Source organism: Equus caballus, chromosome 18 (assembly GCF_041296265.1).
Source record: "Equus caballus isolate H_3958 breed thoroughbred chromosome 18, TB-T2T, whole genome shotgun sequence".
NCBI classification, from domain to species: Eukaryota; Metazoa; Chordata; class Mammalia; order Perissodactyla; family Equidae; genus Equus; species Equus caballus.
In genome coordinates, this window is record NC_091701.1 from 17,283,321 (window position 1) to 17,308,160 (window position 24,840).

The 24,840-nt window shown below is 35.3% G+C and overlaps 1 protein-coding gene across 7 annotated transcripts in view; it reads left to right on the forward strand.

The window, feature by feature from the left end:
• SLC35F5 (solute carrier family 35 member F5) overlaps positions 1-24,840 on the forward strand; it is a 39,193-nt gene that overhangs the window by 11,629 nt on the left and 2,724 nt on the right. For 5 of the 7 annotated variants that reach the window (XM_014732255.3, XM_070241804.1, XM_070241803.1 and 2 more), the window contains 8 exons: positions 3,156-3,237; positions 4,058-4,145; positions 7,123-7,187; positions 9,817-9,921; positions 13,411-13,570; positions 17,900-17,990; positions 23,364-23,518; positions 24,488-24,581. In XM_014732255.3, the coding sequence (XP_014587741.2) occupies positions 3,156-3,237; positions 4,058-4,145; positions 7,123-7,187; positions 9,817-9,921; positions 13,411-13,570; positions 17,900-17,990; positions 23,364-23,518; positions 24,488-24,563 (822 nt within the window). In that variant the 3' untranslated portion in view covers positions 24,564-24,581. Of the gene's footprint in view, positions 1-3,155; positions 3,238-4,057; positions 4,146-7,122; positions 7,188-9,816; positions 9,922-11,910; positions 12,055-13,410; positions 13,571-17,899; positions 17,991-23,363; positions 23,519-24,487; positions 24,582-24,840 lie in introns of those variants that run through there. The other 2 variants (XR_011428472.1, XM_070241807.1) reach the window with 2 other exon arrangements.

A 24,840-nucleotide genomic window follows, 5' to 3' on the forward strand; every position in this document is an offset into this window, starting at 1 on the left:
AACTACTTCAGGTGACACACAATTCATCTCTAGGCAAATTGGCAGGAAAGCAAAAAGGAAAACCTGAGTTACACAGTTTATTGTCTTTAAAAGGAAGTATCTCTCTTCATTGGATAAAGCAAACTTTTTCCTAACTCAAAACTCTACGAGAGAATGTGCACATAGGTTCTTATGTAATAAGGCACCACTCTGTATAGCACATTTACAGATAGATACGTGCAGATAATAGCCTTGTAAAAAATGGCAATAGATTACACATACCATAAAATTTACCATTTTTAAGTGTATAGTTCAGTGGCATTAAATACATTCACATTGTTGTGTAACCATCACCACCATCTATCAACAGAACTTTTTTCATCTTGCGAAACTGAAACTCTACCCATTAAATGATAACTCCTCTTTCCCACCTCCCCACGCCCCTGACAGCTGCCGCTCTGCTTTCTGTTTCTGAATTTGACGACTCTAAGCACCTCAGATGGTGAAATCAGACAGTGTTTTTCTTTTTGTGGTGGGCTTGTTTCACTTAGCATTATGTCTTCAAAGTTCATCTTTGTAGCATGTGTTAGAATTTGCTTTTTTTAAGATTGAATACTATTCCGTTGTATAGATATATGCCACCTTTTGTTTATCCGTTCATCCATTGATGTACACTTGGGTTGCCTCTACATTTAATAGTCTTTTTTAAAAAAAAAAATCAACTTAAGTTACAAGTGCAGAGAGCTGTGTTAGTCTTCAGTAAGGGCATTTCTATAGAAAGTGAGAGTAATACAGTCCACGCATATAGCTTTCTGGAAACCTGATTTAATAGAGTGATGAGCTTTGGTAAGGTCTAGAGCAGTGCTATTTGCTAGAAATATATTAGGAACCTCAAATTCAGGTCACTTAGGTACTTTTAAATTTTCTAGTAGCCATGTTAAAAAAAACAAGTGAAGTTACTTTTAATACTATATTTTTATTCAATACACTATATGTAAAATATTTCAATGTTATCAATAAAATTATTGATGAGATAGTTTTCATTTTTTTGTACTAAAATCTTCTAAACATTTTAGTTTCAATTTCTATTTTGTTTCTGTTTCTGTTTCATTTCAATTTCAGTTGCTAAACCATTTCAGTTCAGACCAGCCGCTTTTCAGTTGCTCAGTAGCCACATGTGGCTAGTGGTTAGTTTATTGGACAGTGCCAGTCAAAGGGAGTTAATGATTACCATATTTGCCAGTCCTTCTTGAATATCTTTTGTCTTATTAGGGCTTATGGTGTTTTAATTTTTTTCTATAAAATATATTTAGGTTATATAGGCTTTACCAAAAATGCCTTTTATGATAATTTTAAAATGAATTACCACCCATGAAATTTTATGTAAATTATTTGCCATAGATTGTTAGTAAGTGGTTGTCCTCAACTCTAGAGTAATGAAACATTTTAAGGATAATTTTTGTTAGAAAGTAATTGAGATAGATCTTCTTTTATGATGAAGGTGTTTAGGTTTGAGAGCCAGAGAATGGGGAGAGATGGAGAATAGGGAGGTCTTTCTGGAGAGAGTTCATAGCTAATGATGAATTCTCATGATCTTTGAATGGCTGCCATCTAGGTGATCTGTTTTTATTTCTCTGTCTTGCATTAGCAGAGACCAGTGAGATTGTTTGGAAAATGTGCACAGTATTTAAGTATTAAAGTGGTAAAGAAAATGGGTCAAGAAAGCTAGTTATCACCCTGTAAGCATTATCTCTTCTTGCAGAAAATTTCCAGAACATAACTAAGGGCAGAATCTTCTGCCTCTTCTCTAGCACTTCAAATACAAGCAGATTGTGGCTTCTGTTGTCGTAAATGTTTGATGTTGACCATCTTACCAACTGCTACCTCATTTTCTTGTTTAGAAAGTCAAGTGAAATTATTTAGGAAGTTAGAGGACTACAGATGGAATCAGAATCACTTTGCCATAGTTTCACTCTGGCTGTAGCCTTCAATACAGTGTACACTGAATGGAGACTCCTAAACTCTCAGCTATCTGCTCCCTTCAAGCTGTGCTCTAAGATCACGTGTCTATGCTGCCGCTTTGAAATGTCAGTAGTAATAATTATACTACTCACTTAACTACAAGTCGTGAGAGAGATTGAGGAATGTCCGTCTCTTATTGGAGACAAGTCATTCTTCAGTAGAATATGATTATCCGGTCAATCTGTTTAAGTAAGAGGTGCCGACAACAGTTAGACAAGCAGTTAATTTACTTTGATTGACCCAGCAGTCTACTTCTCAGTGTATATGTTAATGACACTCAAGCACAGATGCACCAGGAGGCATGTACTAGAATGTTTATAGTAGCATTGTTTAAAGTAGTCAAAAAAGTGTCCATCAACAGATAAATGGATGAATTGTGTTAACAGGCATTAGAATATCTGATAGCAGTGAAAATAAGTGAACTTTGGGCACACACATACTAGGCTTCATCAGAAAGAACTCTGGTTTCTTATTCCTTAAATCAAAGTAGGCACAGGGTTGAGAATGTAAGAATATCCTGGCCTAGATGAGCAAAAGAGAAGAGAGAATTAGAAAAAAAATCCTCATAGCTGGAAAACTTCCCTTAATTATACCCAGAGTTATGAGAACTCTTTGTAGTATGTCTCCAAACTGAAAATCAAAGAAACAATCACAGTTAGATAGTAAATTCACAGTTTTCATTGGACATTTTTAAATTCCCAAAGTGAATATAGCCTTTTATCTCTCAGTCTCCCTACTAGCTACTTTTATTCCTCCCCATAGGCGTACAGATTTCTCATCATGCTATATTCATCTGTACATATTTTAATACTTGAGAATTTCTCGAAATTTAAATTTGATTTAGATAATATGAGTGTTAGATAAAGCAAGTTTTAAAGTTGATTTGTTACTCAAATTTAGCCCCATTTTTTAAAAACCTGAATGCTAATTTTTAACTAGCTATTGTTAATGTCTTGAGGGAAATTGGATAACAAAGATCTTAGGTCTGATTATAAACATCCTCTTTTGGGGCCTGTGATTTTTCAATACAAAACAGCTTTTAAAACCTCTTATGATGACATGTTTAGGGGGAGAAAAAAGGAGAGGACTGTAAATTGTAATAACAAATATAAACATAACATTCAGTAGGTTTCACTTTGTTTTCTTTTCTCTAGTGGTTTTTGGCAAATTTCTCATATCAAGAAGCACTTTCAGACACGCAGGTTGCTATAGTTAATATTTTGTCCTCGACTTCTGGTAAGAAATTTGTCTTCAAAATCTGCATTGTAAATCGAGACTCATTTCTGATAGATATATATAGATATATATATATTTCTTAGATATATGACACATGCACACGTTTTTATCTTGCTATAAATTACTACATTTGTTCTAATGTACATTAGTATATTGTGACTACTTAATCTTTATAGTTTCCTGCCCTTGCCTTGTGCTCTTATTTTCCTTCAAATACTTTACAGTATTTTTTAATACAACAATATATTAAAGTTTTATAGGCTGGCTCTTTGTATTGTAGTTGTTGTTCCTTTCACATATTCTTTCTAAAGATCATTTTCTAGACTCTTTGGCTAAATGTAATTGCTTATTTCAGAACTATAATTTGCCCTATGAAAGGTGTTTTATTTTTAAAATTGAATCACCTTCCAAATCTGGAAGATAAAAAAAGTATTTTTGAAGTTGTAAAAATAACTTTAGCACACAGGCTTGATTATGATGAAGTCAGAACGTTACTCTGAATGTTCAGTTTAACTCTCTTAGTCATTTAAAATAATAGGACTATACTTGAGGTAAAGTATAAAGTATAAAGAGGTAAAACAAGTTCCAACAGTAAACAAGTTTATTGTTGAAGTAAACGTGGTTTAGAGGCTCTTTTTTGGATGATCTTTGAACATTTCATCCTAGGTATCTGCAGTCTTGTTCTTAGTTATTTACAAATGACAAAAATGAGTTGAAAAGTTAGGTGTATAATTTACTTATTTAAACAATCAAGTTGGTAGTATATAATTTTGACAATATTTAAGCTAATGTATCTTTTTTTATTCTTTTCTCTCCAAAGGACTTTTCACCTTAATCCTTGCTGCAGTGTTTCCAAGTAACAGTGGAGATAGATTTACTCTTTCTAAACTATTAGCTGTAATTTTAAGGTAAGAATATAGTGTAATAGCTAATTTGCTTAAAAATACAGTGTTTAAAAAAATTCTGGTAGTAGAGGATAGTTTATATTATGGTAAACTGTATAGACAAAGAAAGATGAGGATAACAAAGATTTTAAATGGACGTTATGCTACTCATCCCTCAGTCACATCCTGGACTAGTTTTCCATACCTTCCTGGGGAGGGTAATTGGTGGGAAGGACCCTAAGGCAGCTTTGGTTTCCTTTCATGTGACTGCAGACTTACGAAGTATTGTACTGACATTTACGTTTAACCGAGTGGCAACTTCATCCTCATCGTCTCCAAGTTTCTGTTTCCTCTTGGTAAAACAAGTTCCCCTTTTTGTTTTGGTTTGGATTTTTATTTCTCCTACTTCTAGAAATTTAACATGCAGTCTTCGCTGATTGTCTCAGCCTCAGTCTTTCAGTTATTTTCGATATAATTCATTTGGCAATTTTGTATTACTGTATAACATCAGTGTTGTGGATAACTATTTTTGAATCTTGTATTTTAATTTAACTTTGTGTATATTTGTCTTGTCTTCCCTATGAGATTGTAAACCCTTGAAGGCCAAAGCCTTGTTTTATACTTCTTTGTGTCACCAAAGGCCCAGCGTAGGGCTTTGCTCACAGACAGTACTCAAAAAGTTGTTTTGGGTTTGATAAAGATGTTGTTTTTGTGAGAGAAAATCAGAAATCAGAGAGGGTAACAGAATAGTTTAATAGAATGATTAATGTTTTTTAGCTGTCGGAGCTGGGTTTGAATCAGAGCTCTGCTCTTTGTGCCTGGCAGGTCCCTTTAACTCTGAGGGGCTTTCCTAGGTGAGGAAATGATGATAGTATCATCTACTCTGCAGCCTTGTTTTAAAGTTTAGAGGGAATGTGTACAGAAAGTGGTTATCATAGAGACTGGTACTTGGCAATAATATAACTGGTAGCTCTTATTATTTTGTGTTTTTCTCTTTTAGATATAAGGGTTAATTAACCATGGTAGTTTCCATAGGTAGTGGTTGACCCAACTAATTTACCATTTAAACTTTTGCCACCAGGAGTTTATTCTTTTGCATGATTGGTTAATGTTTTAGCCAAACATATTTTCACATTAGGGGAATACAATATATTTATATTGGGAAGTAAATGAGATTTTATTCAACTTTATTCAAAATCCATGCTAATTTCTAACTTTTCTTTATGCTGTCTTAATAAAGATAGATTTGAAAAAGAAGGAAATGGATTTAAAACATTGAACTTGCAAGTATTTTGATAGAGTCCATTACTCCTTCTCATTAAAGTAGATCTAGAACAGGGGTCAGCAGACTAAGATGAGCTGGTTTCTTGTTTTTTGTAAATACAGTTTTATTGGATCAGAGTCACTCTCCTTTGTTTGCATATTGTCTATGGCTCTGTTAGCCCTACAGTGGCGGAGTTCAATTTCAACAGAGACCATATGGCCCGCAAGCCTGAAATATTTACTGTTTGTCCCTTTAGGAAAAAGTTTGCTCAATCTGTGGTTTAGAAAAATTATTACTTAGGATTTTTTATATATTTATTATATGTTCTTAAGAATACTATATTGAACATTATTTAATATTTTGTTTTGAAATGGCCTTATACAATGAGATTCAGTTTCTGAGGTTATAAAAAGAATTTGACATAGCAACAATCCTGAAGGAAATCTGATAAGCTAAAATGTCTCATTCCATCAGTTGAGAGACAGAAAAGAGGGTGGCCTCAAGCTAAACTGCCTAGAATCCAGTCCTACCTCCATCATTACTAGTTTTGAGATTTTTGGGCAAGTTTCTTGCCTCTCTGCGTCACAGTTTCCTCATCTGTAAATTGGGAATAATAGTAATAGGATTTGTCTGAAAGGATTGTTTTGAGGATTAAATAAGTTAAAACTTGTAAAGTATTTGGAATAATGTCTGGTGCACAATAGGTGCTCAAGATATTTAGCCATTGTTGTTATTATTATTATCTAAGTGGAATTAAAACTTTTGGTTTCTAGAATGTCGTGGGTGCTCAATAAATAATAGCTGAATCTGAATTTGAACAATGGTTATTTAACAGTGGTGATTTAATTGAAAGATATGAATATTTGACTTGCAATGGAATAATTCCATAAGGGAAAAAAATTTCTTTTTTATATTCCTCTCCCATTGCTACCTGGGCTTTCTAATCAGTAGGTGAAAGACTAATTTTTTTAAAAGTTAGCAATATTTTATCTGCTTGAAAAATGTGTACAATTTACAAGATACATAGAAGTAGAAAGACAATAGAAGCTCCATGAGGACAGGAACCACATCTGTCTTGTTCACTGCTGTAACCTAGTGCTAAGCTTAAGAAATAACAATTGAATGAATGAATGGCCTCTGATTTCTCTCCATCGTTAATTCAGTCTTATTTTTATCTATTAAAATAATGATATTTAGTTATTTAAATATTTAAGGATAGTTTTACTGTTAATTGAAGGTTTACCGGTAAGCAAGAATTAGTGCCGTTGCTAGGTTTGTATAGGTTTAATATATGTATATCTCCAAAAGAAAGATTGGAAGGGAGATGACAAGTTGGTTAATTCTTCCCTAATTGAAAGGCAGTAGATAGCATAGCTGGTAAGAGCTTTGGACTCCGGAAGCAGACTGCCTGCGTTTCAATCCCAGCTGTGTGATTTTGGTCAAGTTACTTCATCTCTTTGTGCGTTAGTTTTCTCATATGTAAAATGGGAATGGTAATAATAGTAATACTTTCCTTATAATATTGTGCATTTTATGAGGATTCAAGGAATTAATGCAAGTATAGCGCTCACACTATTCTGATAATATTGTTAGATATTAATTAAATCACAAAATTTTTTGACAGTTTTACCCAAGTTTGAGATTAGTCTTGATCATTTGTAAATAATTTTTATTTTTATTGTTAACCCTTTTAGAGCATTTATTACTTTGCTTATCTGTAATGACTTATTCTCATAGCATTGGAGGTGTTGTGCTGGTAAACCTGTCAGGGTCTGAAAAATCTTCTGGAAGAGATACAATAGGTAAGTACCCGACTCTGTATTCTTTCTGTTAGAGTATACAAGACAGTTTTGTGTATATCATCATGTGTGTCTGTGTGTGTGCTGTGTGTGCGGGCATGTGTACTCACACAGAAGGTGGGCACTAACGGGGCCTTTTAAAAAATATTTCCTTTGGAAATAATGTAAAAAAATTCAAAAAGAGTTCACAGACTTCTCATATGCCCTCACCCAGATTCTCTTAACTGTTAACTACATACGTAACTACAGTACAGTTATAAAAATCAGGAATTAACATTGATTACAATAATATTATCTAGTCTGTATATCCTTTTCAGTTTCACGATTTTTTCCACTAATGTTCTTTTTCTGGCCCAGGATCACCTGTTGAGTTTAGTTGTCATGTATTCTTAGTTTCCTTTAATCTGGAGCTGTCCCTCTGTCTTTTTTTGTCTTTTATAACCTTAACACTTTATAACAGGATATTGTGCAGTTATTTTGTAGAATGTCCCTCAATTTGGGTTAGTCTGGTACTTCCTTATGGTTAAATTTGTGTTGTGCATTTTTGGTAAGAATACCATGGAAGTGATATTATGTCCTGATCAGTACATCGTATCAGAAGGCACATGATGTTGCTTTGTCCCATTGCTAGTGGTATTGATTTTAAAGTGATGTCTGCCGGTTGCCTCCAGTGTACAGTTACTGATTTTTCCCTTTGAAAGTAATAAGCATCTTATAGGGAAATAGTTTGAGACTATACAAATGACTTGTTTCTGTCATCCAGTCATGTGCCACATGCAGACTACACATATGACAGTGGTCCCATAAGATTAGGACCATGTAGCCTAGGTGTGTAGTAGGCTATACCGTCTAGCTTTGTGAAAGTACACTGTGGTGTTCACACGATGACGAAATCGACCCATTTCTCAGAATGTATCCTGATTGTTAAGTGGTGCGTGACTGTACTCGCACCCACTAATCTTGTCATTCACTTGTGATTTTTGCCTGAAACAGTTACTACTGTGGTGAATACTTAGTTTTTGATCTAGTCTTTAGATTTAACAAAAACAAAGGTAATCAGAACTCAGCTTACTGGCTTCCCTCTTGGTATTTTCCCTAGATATTTGAAGTTGATTGAATAGAACAATGCTTTCTAAACTATTCCTGGTTACTGCCCAGTGAGCTGTGCCTTGAACTACTTCACCTTTTTCTCACCCAGAGCAGCTTTGTATGTGTGAAACAAAACATGTGTTTGTTGTGTGTGTTGACAGGCTTTGCTTTAAAAAAAGTTTAAAAATAATTTAAAAAGTAGATTTAAAAAATCATTAGACTTTTAAATAATTGATTAAAGTATTGAATATGGTGACTTAGCAGACAGCACATTATTAACTCTTTTAAAAGGCTTACTTAAATGTTTTTGAGAATGAGTTAATATATTAAAGAGAATCAGTATTTATTATGCATGTACAATGATCCCTGCATTATGTTAGATATTTTGGAGTGTTAAAAAGTGCAAATTGGGGCTGGCCCTGTGGCATAGTGGTTAAGTTCAGGTGTTCTGCTTTAGTGGCCTGGATTCACAGGTTCAGATCCCAGGTGTGGACCTACACCTCTTGTCGGTCATGCTGTGGTAGCGACCCACATACAAATAGAGGAAGAATTGGCACAAATATTGGCTTAGGGCGAATCTTCCTCATGCAAAAAGAGAGAATCTGGCAACAGATGTTAGCTCAGGGTATATCTTCCTCAACAACAACAACAAAGTATAAATTATGTGTGTGTAGTTTTCAAGGAGTTCTTGATTTTAATCAGTATATGAGATTTACAAAATGAAGCCATAAAGAATGAAATAATACCATATTTAGCTATGGTAAGTATAAAATTGTCTAAAATAGAAGACAAGTAGGATGGAAGTTCAGGGGAGTAGAAAGAGGATGCTCTGTAGTAGAGGTAAGACTCTAATAGGGCCTTAAAGATGGTAATGGAATATATATTAAAAATGATACATGGTGGTGGAGAGAACAGAGACCAGTATAAGCAATAGCTTAGGGAGAGAAAGAAGGATTGTTAAGTTGGATTGTGTCAGGTGTCAAAATTGTTTATGTAGGGGAAACAGGAAGTATGCATTTCAAAATTAAAAAACAAAGTGTTACTTATATGAGTTTCTGTATTATAACATGTAGAAGTGTTTGGTTAGATCATTGAGGTGAATGCTTTTGCAGTTTTGGGTTACACTTTAAATTCCTTCCTATGTTCCTGGAGGACATGGATAGGGTAGGATATACTTTATCTTTTCATTTTTTGTTAAGAATTCATTCATTCATTCATTCATTCATTCATTTATTTGCTGAGGAAGATTGTCCCTGAGCTAACATCTGTGCCAATCTTCCTCTATCTTGTACATGGGACACGGCCACAGCATGGCTTGATGAGTGGTGTGTAGGTCCATGCCCAGGATCTGACCTGGTGAACCCCAGGTCACCAAAGTGAAGCATGCAAACTTAACCACTTTGCCACTGGGCCAGCCCCTGTATTTTCATATTTGTATGCTCATTTCTTGAAATAGGATCTGATACATTGTTAGATTTTAAATAAGTGTGCGTTGAATGCATTAATGAACAAATGCTTTAAATCATTATCTTGATTTTTACAGGTTCCATTTGGTCTCTTGTTGGAGCCATGCTCTATGCTGTCTATATTGTTATGATTAAGAGAAAAGTAGACAGAGAAGATAAGTTGGATATTCCAATGTTCTTTGGTAAGAGTATGTTTAACTTGTGAGACTCTTTACTTGGAATGATTACCTTAGGGTTTTGTTTTTTGGAGTGAATGCAGAAGCCTTTTTCCCCCACCTCCTCCATATGATTCTTTAAAACCATTAAATTTTAGAGATTATGAAGTCCAATCTCAATGTTTTTCTCTTACCCTGTTCCTCATAGTTGTGTACCTGTGAGAGAACACCCATCCCCTCATTGTGAGGTAAAGAAATTCCTCCTAACACCTTTTTTGCAGTAACGTCTGTAGATCAGATACTTTCTTCATTGAAATGACAGATTTTGCTATTATAAAGCATTTGAGAGTATACCTGTTGTATTTTACATTTTGCCATTCTTGAATTGTTGGAAGCATAGAACTGGGGAACCTGCCCCAAAATGATATATATAATACTGTTCCAGTTTATGTATGTATTTTCATTAAAAATTGTGGGCCATTTAGCTTTTCATTTGAAGTTTGTCTTTAAGACTCAGATTCTTTTATTACATAGATTTTCAAATTACCAAATTATAGTTTCTGGCATCAATTCTTAGTTTTGCTAAATAAAATACCTAATATGGGAGCTGGCCTGATGGCATAGTGGTTCAGTTCACATGCTCTGCTTTGGCAGACCGGAGTTTTGCGGGTTGGATCCCGGGCACAGACCTACACGCTGCTCATCAAGCCATGCTGAGGCGGCATCTCACATACAAAACAGAGGAAGATTGGCACAGATGTTAGCTCAGGGACAATCTTCCACAAGTGAAAAGAGAAATATTGACAACAGGTGTTAGCTCAGGGCTAATGTTCCTCCCCGAAAAAAAAAATACCTAATGTGATTTATAAACTCTCCTTTGCCTAAAAGCAGCTCAATAAAGAACCTGTGCTGTCTGTAGGATTGCAAAAGAAGAGCACATTGACAAGATATCTTCCAAAAGATACCTGAATATCAATAGATAAAGAAGCCTGGTGATAAGAGTTCAAAGTACAGCTTACAGGGAATCAGGAGGCCTGGATTCTAGCTGCTATAACTTCCTTTATCTCATATTCATCTGAAACAATGAGGAGATTGGACTAGATGAGTAGCTTCCAAACTGATTTACAGAGCGTCCTGGGAAGGGAGGGAGGAGATGGAGTTGCATGCATGGGTCTGGTTCTTGAACTCCTTTGCTGCTTTGGCTGAAACAACTTTGCTTTATTATGCTTTTTGCATTATAATTTAATTTGTAGAAAAGAGTTTTCTGCTAAAAATAGTTTGAATATTTGTGCCTAAAGATTAACAAAAATAAATTTTTGAAAAGCCACCAGACTGGGTGATCAATCAAGTCCCTTTTAAGTATAGAATTCAATAAATACACCTTAAGTATGAAGATAATTTTAGTGATGTCTTATTTTAGAGTCATAGAAAATTCTATCTGGAGTGCAATGAAATGTTAATATTTTTTGAGTCTTCTTTTTTAAGATTGGCAACTTTCAAGAAAAGTTATTTAATTTACTCTTATTGGTGAGAGTGCACATAGACATGTTACTTGATTGGTCTTCTTCATATGTGATGTGCTAGGTAAGGCATTGTTGATTTGACCTGGGCTTCAGGATGGACAGGATTGGAGAAGAAGAAGATAGGACTGGGATGTGGAGAGTTCTCTGAGCGTGGGGATGTGAGCAAAGCATAGCAGGGAGCAGCAAGTAGATCGATGTCATCGTGCTGGAGTGTTCACTTTAGGGAAGAACAGGAAGGTATGCGGACCACATTCTGGAAAGTCTGGAGAATAGGTGAAGTGATTTGGACCTTTGTCTCTAGGTCCAAAGGTCGTAAATTTATGTGGAATTTCATAGACTTGATAGTTCAGGGACCAGAAAATAGATTTGGGTTTTGATAATGTCAAATTTTGGTGTTTTAACTAGAATACCTTTTTAATGTGATGCAAGCTTTTTAGGTCGTGAGTTCCCTCTGAATGTGTGTCGTTTTGTTTGTTTTTATTTTTATCACTAGATGTCTTAAGTTGGATTTCCTAGAAGCAGGATATGAGACAGGGATTTGATGTGGGTGACTTATTGAGGGACTGCTCTGCAGGAAGGACTGGCAAGCAAGTGAGAGAAGCAGGATGCAGAAGGGGAAAGGACCACGTGGTCTCAGTAGAGGTTTGGCCCAGTTCCTGGCAGGGGTGGGGACAGGTGGCAGATGGGGAGCGAGAGTGGTTGATATGTCTAGGCCATCCTCAGAGTTGTCCTGGCCTTGAACCATGAAGGCCAACCTTGTGAATGGCCCATCAGTCAGTTGTTGGGTGCAGAGGGTGTGGGGCGGGGAGGGGTGGGAACTTCCTGGGAAAGGCGGACTTATTTGCTCTCCCAAAGAAGGCAATGGCTGTGAGTCTTTTGCAGCAGATAGAGAGTAGGTGCTCCAGCCCTGGTAAGAAGATTGAACTAGGCATCCTAAATACTAGTTTATTATTTAGCAGCAAATATGAAATATATATCTACTGTAATTCAGTTTTCTTTTAAGAGAGTTCTATAGTTATCTTGTGGATGTGATAGTGGCTCTGGGATGTTTAACTATATAGAAAGTGCAGTAAAATTACCACAAACTTGTAATATTTTTTTCTTTATAATCTTTACATTCATATGTATGTAGCCATGTATAAACTTACATTCCTATGATAATAGCTAGCCTTTAACTGGTCACTGTGTGCCACGTAGTCTGCTATATTTTATCTATTTCGTCTAATCTGCCCAGTAGCCTAATTAAATATTGTTTCACACTTGTAGATTGGAAAACTGAGGCCTAAAAGAGGTTTTTGCTTCTGTATCTGCACTTTATACTACTAGTGAATGGTAAAGCTGGGATTGGAACCCACGACAGTCAGACTGCAGAGCACGCGTTTTTAACCACTAAACGTTACAGCCTTCCTTTACAAGTAGTCTGTACTTAGTTCATACACTGAACAGCTACTTGTGTATGTATGTTATCTCACCAACTAGCTTATGAGCACTGGGAAGGCAGGAACCAAGAATTTTATCTTTCTTGGAACCTTTCTCCATTATTGCTAGCATAGCCCAGGTGCTTTAAATATGCTAGTTGAATGAGAGAACGTACTGTCCAATTCCTCATAATTAATTTAGGCTGAATATACATACATCCTCCTCCCCCCCCCCCCCCCCCGGTTATTTCTTTAAGTTCTAGCACGCTATATTATGAGTAGCTAAGGTTAACAACCCTTCTTTTGGAATTGTTTTAAGTGGTTTATTTGGCAGAAGTTGCTCCACGCAGTGTGGATAGTTGAACTTTGAAGACTCAGTGGTCAGCAGTTGCTTGATAGAGTTTTTCTGGTGTGCTGTGCACAGGACTGACTTAACAAAGAAACAGAAGTTCCAGTTGAGGAAACCTGTTGGAGCCCTTTGTGCAGAATCTAATGTTTTTAATTACAGAGTTATAAGTCTGGAAAATTTAAGTAAACCACAATTACTAACTTTTGTCTTTTTTATACATGTTTAGGTTTTGTAGGTCTGTTTAATCTGCTGCTCTTATGGCCAGGTTTCTTTTTACTTCATTATACTGGATTTGAGGACTTTGAGTTTCCCAATAAAGTAGTATTAATGTGCATTATCATTAATGGCCTTATTGGAACAGTTCTCTCAGAGTTCCTGTGGTTGTGGTATGTACTATTTATTACTCTATGATTTATTAGTTATCAATTTATTGTCTTTTGGGTAATTTAAGCATTTATATTTCTTCTGTCTTCTGATGGCCCCTCCTCTGCACCTTCCCACCCCCACACCACATTTACAATTTAATACAAGAACTCCATTAGAGCAGGAACTTTATTTTTACTTTTTAACTTTTATATACCCATTATATAGCATAGTGCCTTGCACACAGAAGGAGCTCAGTAAATATTTGTTGAATGAATATGAATGACCTAAATTTATAAGTGTTTTAGAAAGTAGAATGTTATGCAGGTGAAAGGCATCATTATCTCGTGGACATCTGAACTTACAAGATGTGTATCCCAAGTATGAATAAGATGAGTTCTAAGTAAGAAACTAGGGGCCTTTCCTCATTTAAGGGACTTTGGAATGTCTGCTCATTCTAAGGCTTTTTTGTTTTGTTTATTCTCAGGATTTTTCATATGGGTGAGCCAGATATGTAAACCCTAAACTCTGATTAATTTGAGATTTTAGATACTTTGTTATGTTATAGTATCAAATATATTATGTGATAATAATTCTGAAATAGTTTGCAGACAATATTATGTATAGAGTTTAAGAAACTTTTCAAATATAGAGCTTGATACTTAGTCCTCTTTCCTTCTAGTAGGAACTTAAAAAGAGAGAGCAATTTGTCCTTAAATCCTAAATGAATTTTATTATATGCCAATTAAGACTACTGACTAGTTTTCCCTTGCAGAAGACTGCAGCAAAAATGGCCTTTTCCATAAAGTCTTCCTTGATGCTCTGCCTACACTTCTGACCCCTCCCCAATTAAGGAAATGCCTCTATTTTTTTTTTTTTTTGATGTTCTCTACACTCACTTCCTTTCATGTAGCACTTAAAGATACTTTATATTATAGTAATTTATGTGCTTATCTTAAATTCCATTGTTGATGTAATACTCTTTGCTATCAGAATCCATTTACTCATTCATTTTTCTATCTTTCATTACATGCCTTTTTGGTGCTCAATTTTTTAAAACCAAAAAGAGTAGCATATTTTGTTCTGTATATATATCGTATGTCCTCCTCTTCTCTTGTCCTGTCACATCTTTTGTTCTGTCGTTTCTCTTGCTTCTCTCCACTCTTGTTCTGGGGAGATAGAACTACTTACTGGTAGTGTTTTGATTGAACTTTGTTGAACCATAAGGAATTGTTGATCTTCAGCCATTTTTGACTGCACTTTCATATGATTCAACCCAATGAAGCATGTGCTTTAAATAATTATGTATTCACTGTATGTTAATACAAGTTCATATTCTCTAGTTTTCTAAGTTTAGTTTAAATTAGAAAACTTCAAGGAGTTTTTACATATTTGAAAGAAATAATTAAATTCTTCTTTGGAATGTAGAATAGAGAAGGGTTTAGTATGGTCCTTATTACATTGAGACTCATTGTAAACATGGATTGTGCCACCCACAAATATTAAAGTGCACATTCTTTATTGAGAACTTTATTTTTAATAAAAATATGTAATAGAGTTTCATGTTCAGAATTTAATGTAGGCTTTGGGAATCAAATATGACTAGACATATAATCTCTTTTTTTTTTTTTTTTTTAAAGATTTTATTTTTTCCTTTTTTTCCCCAAAGCCCCCCGGTACATAGTTTTATATTCTTTGTTGTGGGTCCTTCTAGTTGTAGCATGTGGGACGCTGCCTCAGCGTGGTTTGATGAGCAGTGCCATGTCCGTGCCCAGGATTCGAACCAACGAAACACTGGGCCGCCTGCAGCGGAGCGCACAGACTTAACCACTCGGCCACGGGGCCAGCCCCTAGACATATAATCTCTTTTTGAGTTTGCTCCCTTGGAAAATTTTACATTTAAATAATCTGTTTTGGAATATTTTATTCTCTTTTTATTTAACTTTTTTAAAGTTAAAAGAATAATACATACAAAAGACTTGACAATTAAAAGGAAATCTCCCTTCTACCCCAAATTGCCATTCCTTTTCCCCAGATACAACCACTATTAACTTCTGAGCCTTCTACGAAGTTTTCTATACATACGGAAGTGTGTATCAGTCTCTGAATTTCCCCCCAATTTTGTTTTATATTCAACACACAAATGGGAGAATACTGTGGATATTGTTTTGTACTTTGGTTTTGTTTTTTTTTCACCAATTGTTTTCTTGTAAATCTTTACATATCAGCACTTAGATTCCCTTCATCTTTTCAAAGCCTATGTAGTATTCTAATCTATTATGTTCTAGCCCATTATGTAACATAATGGATAGAGCACAGTGTGTTCTACCAGTTCCTTATTGAGAGACATTTTGAGTTTCCAGTGTTTTGCTTTGTGAAAAATATGGTATTGAACATCCTCATATGTATGTAAGCGTTCTATAGGATAAAGGCCGGTAAGTAGAAAAGACAGAGTCAAACATGTGGACTTTAGATTTTGGTAGAGAATTGCAAAATCATTCCCCACAGAGGGAACACAATTTATATTCCCAACTATGTATATGAGTGTTTATTGTTAAATAGTTAAACTGGACACTCAGAGGCATATATTATGATTAAAGCGATGTTTGTCCTTACCTAGGATGGATTTTTCAGGATCTCAATAAGGTTTATTTTTCAGCTATATTTCTACACTCAAGCATTTGAGTACTTACGGTAACAACTCAGTAGCAGTAAGTTAATCATAATGAAACAAACATTATATCTCTTAAATTTTAGGTGTTGGTAACTCAAAACGACTGTAAGAAGCATGTCTGTATATATTTCGTATCTTTTTAAATCATAAAAAATAAAAACTTAGATCAGAAGATATAATCTTTGCATGTATGGTGATTCCCTTCTTTTGAGGGAGGCACGGTTCTTGTATATTTATAAATAGAATAGTAAACTTCAGCATATATAAAGTGCTGAGTAGTAAACTCCAGATGCAAAAGTGCAGTTGTGAATTTTTTGTAAATTCAAGATGTGTACTTGTCACTCATTGTTTATTTTTTAAAAATTCAAGCGCTCCTTTAAGTCCATATCCTGTACCATATACTGTACCATCTAGTATAGATATTAGATGATAGGACCTAGTCCTCTGTCTCAGCTTTTCCCAAAGTGTGTCCCTGAAATGATAACAGATGACAAAAGGATTCAACCATTCTCTAAACTGGAAAAAGCTGGTATAAATCAAACAGATTTTTTTTAATGCTTTGTCTCAAACTCTTTATCGTAGTACTTTGCGTTATAAATCTCTAAGAACATGTGCTGCGTTAAAAAGAAAAAAACGTATTTGACCCCGAACCTTGTTTCCACAGAGCTGCTCATGAGTAGTGGGAAGCGCTAGTACTTGAGTTCTCTTTACCTCACCAGTAAGAATTGTCCAGCATCTGTTGAATGCTTTGAGTGACACTTTATCAAGAGATAGCCTCTTATTTATTGTGGGATAGCATTATTAATTCTAACATAGACTGAGCTAGAATTTACTTGCCTATAATTTTTATGAGTCTGTAGTCCTAATTATATATATTATGGTTTTATCATACCCATAATTCATTTTCTTCTTATATACCTAAATTATTAGACTTTCTAAATGGCTTATCTATTTGGTATAATACTTTCCTTCATTTTTTTCCTTCAACTAAGCAAAATTATATACAGATTGATATTTCCAAATTTGTTACCAATATTGATAATTCAAAGTGAACATAAAATGAAGAGCTTAGGTTTGGGTTAGGAAAATTGCTAGAAAAATGGAAAATGAAAAGGAAATATCCTTTAAAAATATTCAGTATTTTCTTTTCGATGCTACGCCAAACCAAAAGAGCGACAGTTCTCTAAAGACTATTTTAGCTTTGGTAAGGGTGAGATATTTTTGCTTTGACAGACTCACGTGTTGGTGTATCACATTCTTAAAGTCTGTGTTGTGAGGTGTTGTCCTGCAGTTTTAATGAAGCTGTTTCCTTTGTTAGCCAAGTATCATTATCACAACATGGTAAGAACTCTTTCAGCAGTTTTATAAAAAATGTTAAAGAAGTAGAAGTTGTACATCCAAAGTTGAATAACGTCTCTAAGCAGATCTTGAAAATAGCATAAAATACTTTGAAAGTTTTATACTTAGATATTTGGACTTTTAATATTTGAAAATAAACTTCAAGAATCATCTTAGTAACTTCATTATTTGTTATGCCTCAGTCCATCATAAACTTTTATTTTTGCTCCTGATCTCTCACATCTATATTGTAGGATAGATAGTCTTTGATCAGTGTTTTTCTTTGGTTCTTGTACTTTTTTTAATATAGAAATGTATATTTTATTTTTTTCCTTTTTAGGGGCTGCTTTCTTACCTCATCATTGATAGGCACACTTGCACTAAGCCTGACAATACCTCTGTCTATAATAGCTGACATGTGTATGAAAAAGGTAAGACTAACTATTTATTGGATATTAATTTAGGTACATTATTAAAACAGGGCTAATGAAAGTTAAGGGATGTGAGTAAATTATAAGGGATATGACCATGAATAATACTTGATGCCTTCTCTCCCAAGGTGCTTTACCACATAGAGATATAAAAAGTACCAAAGAAATAGATAATCTCTTGCATTTTTAGCCTTTCAATTTTTTTTTCTCAATTTCTAAGTTAAGGGCAGTATCTTTATATGTAGTTCTCTGGTTTTGGAGCTGATTATGTTCCAAATGTTCTTTGATAAGTCGGTGGTGTGGAGTAGGGGATGTAGCTCATCGTATATGAAGTACTATTTTGATTTCTGAGGTAAACTCCAAAGGTTCTTCAACGCTATGCTAATACTACTACAGATACGAGCAGCACATGAATACTGTTGTTTCTCAGCGAATGCACATTTCTATCTGGACTCAGCAGGGCAGGTGCTTCTTCCTTCCTTCTTTGAAGTCCTGGTCTGGATTCGAGGATTCTTGTGATAAATATTGGCAATGATAACATTGCACAAAAGGGAATCGGGAGTGTCCCTCACTGCAGCCTGAAGGGAGGAGTTTCTTCAGCGTTCCTAGGGGTAACAGGAAGAAAAGAAGTGTGCCATTGGCTAGCGCCAGAAGATGTAGTGTAGCCATTTATCACTCAGTGCGGTATTTGTAAGCTTTTAACTCCAGGTATTAAGTAACAAAATGGTATGTGTGTATATTTTTAGTATAATTGGACGACTCAATACTGGAAAGCCCAAGGGCTTATAAGGTGTAGAAATTATAATTAGATTTTTTAAATTTACTTTATTGAGGTCATATTGGCTTATAACATTGTGTAAATTTCAGATGTACGTTATTGTGTATCAGTTTCTGATAGACTGTGTTATGTTCACCACCAATAGTCTAGTTTTTATCTGTCACTATATATATGTGCCCCTTACCCCTTTCTCCCTCCACCAACCCACTTCCCCTCTGGTAACCACTAATCCCTTCTCCTTGTCCATGTGTGTTTTCACCTTACACATATGAGTGAAATCATATGGTGCTTGTCTTTCTCTGTCTGGCTTATTTCGCTTAGCACAATACCCTCAGCGTCCATCTGTGTTGTCGCAAATGGCATGATTTTATCTTTATGGCTGAGTAATATTTCATTGTATATGTATGCCATATCTTGTTTATCCGTTCATCTGTTGATGGGCACTTGGGTTGCTTCTGCATCTTGGCTATTGCGAGTAATGCTGTGATGAACATAGGGGTGCATAAATCTCTTTCCATTGTTGATTTCATCTTCTTTGGATAAATATCAGTAGTGAGATATCTGGATCATACGGTATTTCTGTTTTTAATTTGTTGAGAAATCTCCATACTGTTTTCCATGGTGACTGCACCAGTTTGCATTCCCACCAGCAGTGTATGAGGGTTCCCTTTCCTTCATATCCTCTCCAACATTTGTTATTTCTTGTCTTGTTAATTATAGACATTCTGACTGGAGTAAATGTGATAGCTCATTGTAGTTTTTTTTTTTTAAAGATTTTATTTTTCCTTTTTCTCCCTAAAGCCCCCTGGTACATAGTTGTATATTTTTAGTTGTGGGTCCCTCTAGTTGTGGCATGTGGGATGTCCCCTCAGCATGGTCTGATGAGTGGTGCCATGTCCGTGCCCAGGATCCAAACCGGTGAAACCCTGGGCCGCCAAAGCGGAGCGCGCAAACTTAACCACTCAGACACCGGGCCGGCCCCTCATTGTAGTTTTGATTTGCATTTCCCTGATGATTCGTGATGTTGAACATCTTTTCATGTGCCTGTTGGTCATCTGTATGCCTTCTTTGAAAAAATGTCTGTTCGTATCCTCTGCCCATTTTTTGATCAGGTTTGCTTTTTTGTTGTTGCGTTGTAAGAGTTCTTTATAGATTTTTTAAATTAACCCTTTGTTGGATATGTGATTTGCAAATATTTTCTCCCAGTTGGTGGATTGTCTTTTCATTTTGTTGATGGTTTCCTTTGCTATGAAAAAGCTTTTTACTTTGATGTAGTCCTATTTGTGTATTTTTTCTTTTGTTTCCCTTGCCTGAGTGGACATGGTATTCAAAAAGAAACTGTTAAGACCACTGTCAAAGAATGTATTGCCTATATGTTCTCCTAGGAGTTTTATGGTTTCAGGTCTTTCATTGAAGTCTTTAATCCATTTTGAGTTTATTTTTGTGCATGGTGTAAGATAATGTTCTACTTTCATTCTTTTGCACATGGCTTTCCAGTTCTCCCAACACCATTTATTGAAGAAAGCTTCCTTTCTCTATTGTATGTTCTTGGCTCGTTTGTTAAAAATTAGCAGTCCATAGATGTATGGTTTTATTTCTGGGATTTCATTTCTGTTCCATTGATCTGTATGCCTGTTTTTGTATCAGTATCATGCTGTTTTGATTACTATGGCTTTGTAGTATATTTTGAAATTAGAGATTTTGATGCATCCAGCTTTGTTCTTTTTTCTCAAGATTGCTTTGGCTATAATCAGATTTTTAAAGCTATTTTTCTTTACGTCTTACTACAGTTTTTAGGATGGAGGCAAAATACTCTCAATGATATGTGTCGTCTTTATTTAAAAAACAATGCTGTGGTGATATTTAACTTTGTTTTATGGTTCAGTAAATTCTTATTTATTTGTCATGGTTAAAACTGGAGATCTTCTCCTTAGTTGAGAATTATCTTATACACCATGCGTTTTCAAAGAATGTGGATGTTATGAAACACACATAACGCTAAAGTTACACATTTAAATTTTTTGATAGATTTAAATAATATCCAAGTCCTTCCACTTATCAGGGTCATAATCTTGAATATTAACCCAAATCATTCTAGTGAAACTGGGCAAGTGCTACTTATTAGAGGATTTTGGTAGACTGCTGTGTAAATGAACTTTACTGATATTTTGAAAATATCAGCTTTTGCAGATTTGAAAAATAAAAAATTGAAAGTTAATTAGAGGGATTTTTTTAAAAGAACTGTCACAGGGGACCCAATTTTATTAAAAGATTGTGTAATTTGTTTAATCAGATATTTTAAGATGAAGGCAAACACAAGAAAAGGGAAAATGTAGGTATATGTAATTGATTAGAAAAACATAGCCAAATAGTGTTTTCTTGATTGTCGTCATGTCTAGAATTAGGCAACAGTTAAATGAGTAGAGTGGGCCTTCGGTGGAAATTGAGGGTAGGAGGGAACCTTCTGGAAAAAGTGGCAGAGTGTGCCACAGAACTGTAGTAGAAACATGACAGGAGAAATCAACTTTCCTGGGGTTTTTTGATTCTGATAGCCAACTATATTTATATATAGTTTCTGAAATTTTAGCCTTCATTAACGTTATTTATTGTGCTTAAAACAAATTGGTTATTTTAAGCTATTTATAATTGATATTTTATGTAATAGGAAGCACCCCTAATCATATTCAGAGTTATGTTCAGGAATTAAACTTTTTTATGTTTACGTAGGCAATTTTCTTTGTTAATAAACCTAAGTTTTTTTTATACACAAGGAAAAAATCTTTCTCATACATCTCAAGTTCCTGTCTTCATTTTAAAAAATTGTCTTCATAGCTTGTTGGAAATCAAATTAGAATTTTTTTATTATGTGGCAACACATCAATAAAAGTCCTCTTTGCCTCTAAAAGTCATCTAGCGTTTTACCTACCTTTGTAAAGTTTGCTTTTTTTCAGTTATAAAATAGAGTTTTAGTTGAATATTTGTGAAATCATTCTATCAACAGTATCTAGATTTTCACCCTGAGCTCACATCTGTTGCCAGGCTTCCTTTATTTTGTATGTGGGTCACCACCACAGCATGGCTGCGACAAGTGATGGAGGTCTGTGCCCGGGAACTGAACCCAGGCTGCTGAACCGGAGCGAGCCAAACTTAACCACTACACCACGGGGCAGGCCCCTGTATCTATATTTTTAACTCTCATTTGTCATAACTTTTTCATACTTTTTCTGTCTTGGGTCATTTAAGTGCATCATCATGTTTCTAGAATATTAAGTATTCTGACAAATATTCCAAGAATATGTTATACCAATAATTTGATAACGGTATGAAGGCTTTTTAGTTTCTCTTACTGACTGCTCTTTCTTGGGTGTTCTTAGGCTGACTCAGCCTGAGTGTGTGTGTACCATTCAAGCAGGACGTGCGTGTTAAAAGTTGCCAGTGATTATCCTTGTGTTACGTATTGTAAGTCCCTCGTAAAAAACCTTGTTTTCACAAAACCCCTTTGCTCTGACTAATGGTGCTCGGAAATGGAATAGCATATGTTTCCCACCAGAGGGAGTCTTGCCTATGATTCTAAACTTTGTTTTTTTAATACTTCAAGAGGGCGAGCACAGTTTTCCTTCCCTGTTTTAAAAGATAGGAGTTACTGTTTCCGTCATTGTTTTGAGAGCAAACAACTAGTGTGTCGCAGCGAGTCTCAGTATTCATCCATGCAGGCCTCTTCTCTGACAGTTGTTTTCCATCCTTAGTCGAATCTGGATTGTAAAGGTAAACTAGTGAAAGGAAGAATGATTTTCCTTTTTTTGGTAACTTTATGGCATCTCATTTTTTCTTTTCTTGACAACCCTGATAGATGCTGGATTGGAAGGGCAGCCCTGGTGATGGGAGGGGAGGGTCTCCCGCTGAGGCCTGCCTTGCTGCTTGCCTTCTCTGGCTCACTTTCCTAGTAAAAGTATTCCTATTTCTAGTCTTCATTTTACTTACAATTTTCTTTTGAATTTTTCTCATTTGTTATTAGATAATCAGGTGAGTTTTAAGTATCAGGATTAGAATTTGTTGCAAATTGTTAATAAAAGGTTTGCAAAAGTTGCACTTAAGAGTTTTTATCTGTTTTTAGCGCTGTCTTAAAAGAACCGTAACATAACATATCACAACTATAGCATAATATAGTTTTTAAAAATGTGAGTTTTTGAAGATGACGTCAGAAGCTGAGGGGAGGATCACCTTGAGAGTAGGCAGTATCCAATAAAGAAGAACGGGCAACGTGGTGTGTCAGACAGAAGCTTGAAGCTTCCTAATTCTGCTCTCAGGTGTACTTTGCCTGCCTAATAAATGAAAAGCATCCTCTTGCCTTTCTTTTAGGCTGTTTTCCAAGCAAGAAGTATTTTTGTTGGTAAATTAAGCAAGTGGAATCATACATTGGAGTCCTAAATCCTTATATTTAATAATAGTGTACTTAATAATATGTTGTCAATACTTAGTATTGTCTTCTTGATGTTTTAACTTATTCTTGCAAGTTTTCATATGTGGAAAACATGTTAAAGGGGAAAATTATCTTAATTATAATTGTGGAGTTTTTTTTTATCTTTTATTTTTAGGTGCAGTTTTCTTGGTTATTTTTTGCAGGCGCTATCCCTGTATTTTTTTCATTTTTTATTGCAACTCTCCTATGCCATTATAATAATTGGGATCCTGTGATGGTGGGAATCAGAAGAGTTTTTGCCTTTATATGCAGAAAACATCGAATTCAGAGGTAGGTCTAGTTCCAATATACATTTTTAAAAAATAGTGTTTACTATGGGGCTGGCCCCATGGCCCAGTGGTTAAGTTGGCGCGCTCCGCTGCAGGCGGCCCAGTGTTTCGTTGGTTCGAATCCTGGGCGTGGACATGGCACTGCTCATCAAACCACACTGAGGCAGCGTCCCACATGCCACAACTAGAAGGACCCACAACGAAGAATGTACAACTATGTACTGGGGGGCTTTGGGGAGAAAAAGGAAAAAAAATAAAATCTTTAAAAAAAAAAAATAGTGTTTACTAAATAAACTGGGAATCATGTTATGCTGGCCTATCTTTTAGGGATTTTGTGAAGAATTATTGAAACATTATAATTTATCTGTGTACCATGCCCAATAAAATTAAAATAATTTGTTTAGATCCTTTGGATGATCAGGTAGCTTCTTCACAACTACTTTTTTTTAAAAAATGTTTTGATTCACAGGTAAAACCAAAGTGCTTACTATTATGCTATAATGAATTTAAATGTAGAAAACTTTTACTGGTTTGAACAAAATTCGTAATAAAATATAACAACATTGCCTCAAATTTTCTTTTTCACTTTATTTTTAAGAGAGAGCTTTTTTTTTTTTTTTTGTGAGGAAGATTGTCTCTGAGCTAACATCTCTGGCAATCTTCCTCTATTTTGTATGTGAGACACCACCCCAGCGTGGCTCACAAGCAGTGTGTAGGTCCACATCCAGGATCTGAACTTGTGAACCCCAGGCTCCCGAAGTGGAGTGCATGAACTTAACCACTACGTCACCAGACTGGCCCAAAGAGAAAGCTTTTTACATTCTTCTATAAAAAAAACTTGGGACAAGTTGTTGGGAAATCTTGTTCTTGTCTTAGTTCCGACCTCACAGCTTCAGCCAGTAGAGTACATAATTTTTAAGAATTCCCTTCAACTCTAAAGCTTTCCTTAACTTTAGCCTTTTTTTTTAAGGGTTCCAGAAGACAGCGAACAGTGTGAGAGTCTCATTCCTATGCACGGTGTTTCTCAGGAGGATGGAGCTAGTTAGCTGTTGTCTGTGGTCCAGGTTTGTATGTTAGCTGGCATTAGTGTTGAATAAGGTTCTTATTCTTGTGTTACTTAAATACAGAGTTGATGATTTTCCATAATTAGTTGTTTGAGAGGCAGTACAGCCTAGAGGCTAAGGTAGTCAAACTGCATGGGATCCAATTCCAGCTTCTCTATGCACTAGCTGTGTGACCTTATGCAAGGTTCTTAACCTCTCTGTGCCTCAGTTTTCTTATTTGTGAAATGAGGTTACAATAGAACCTCCCTTGTAAGGTTGT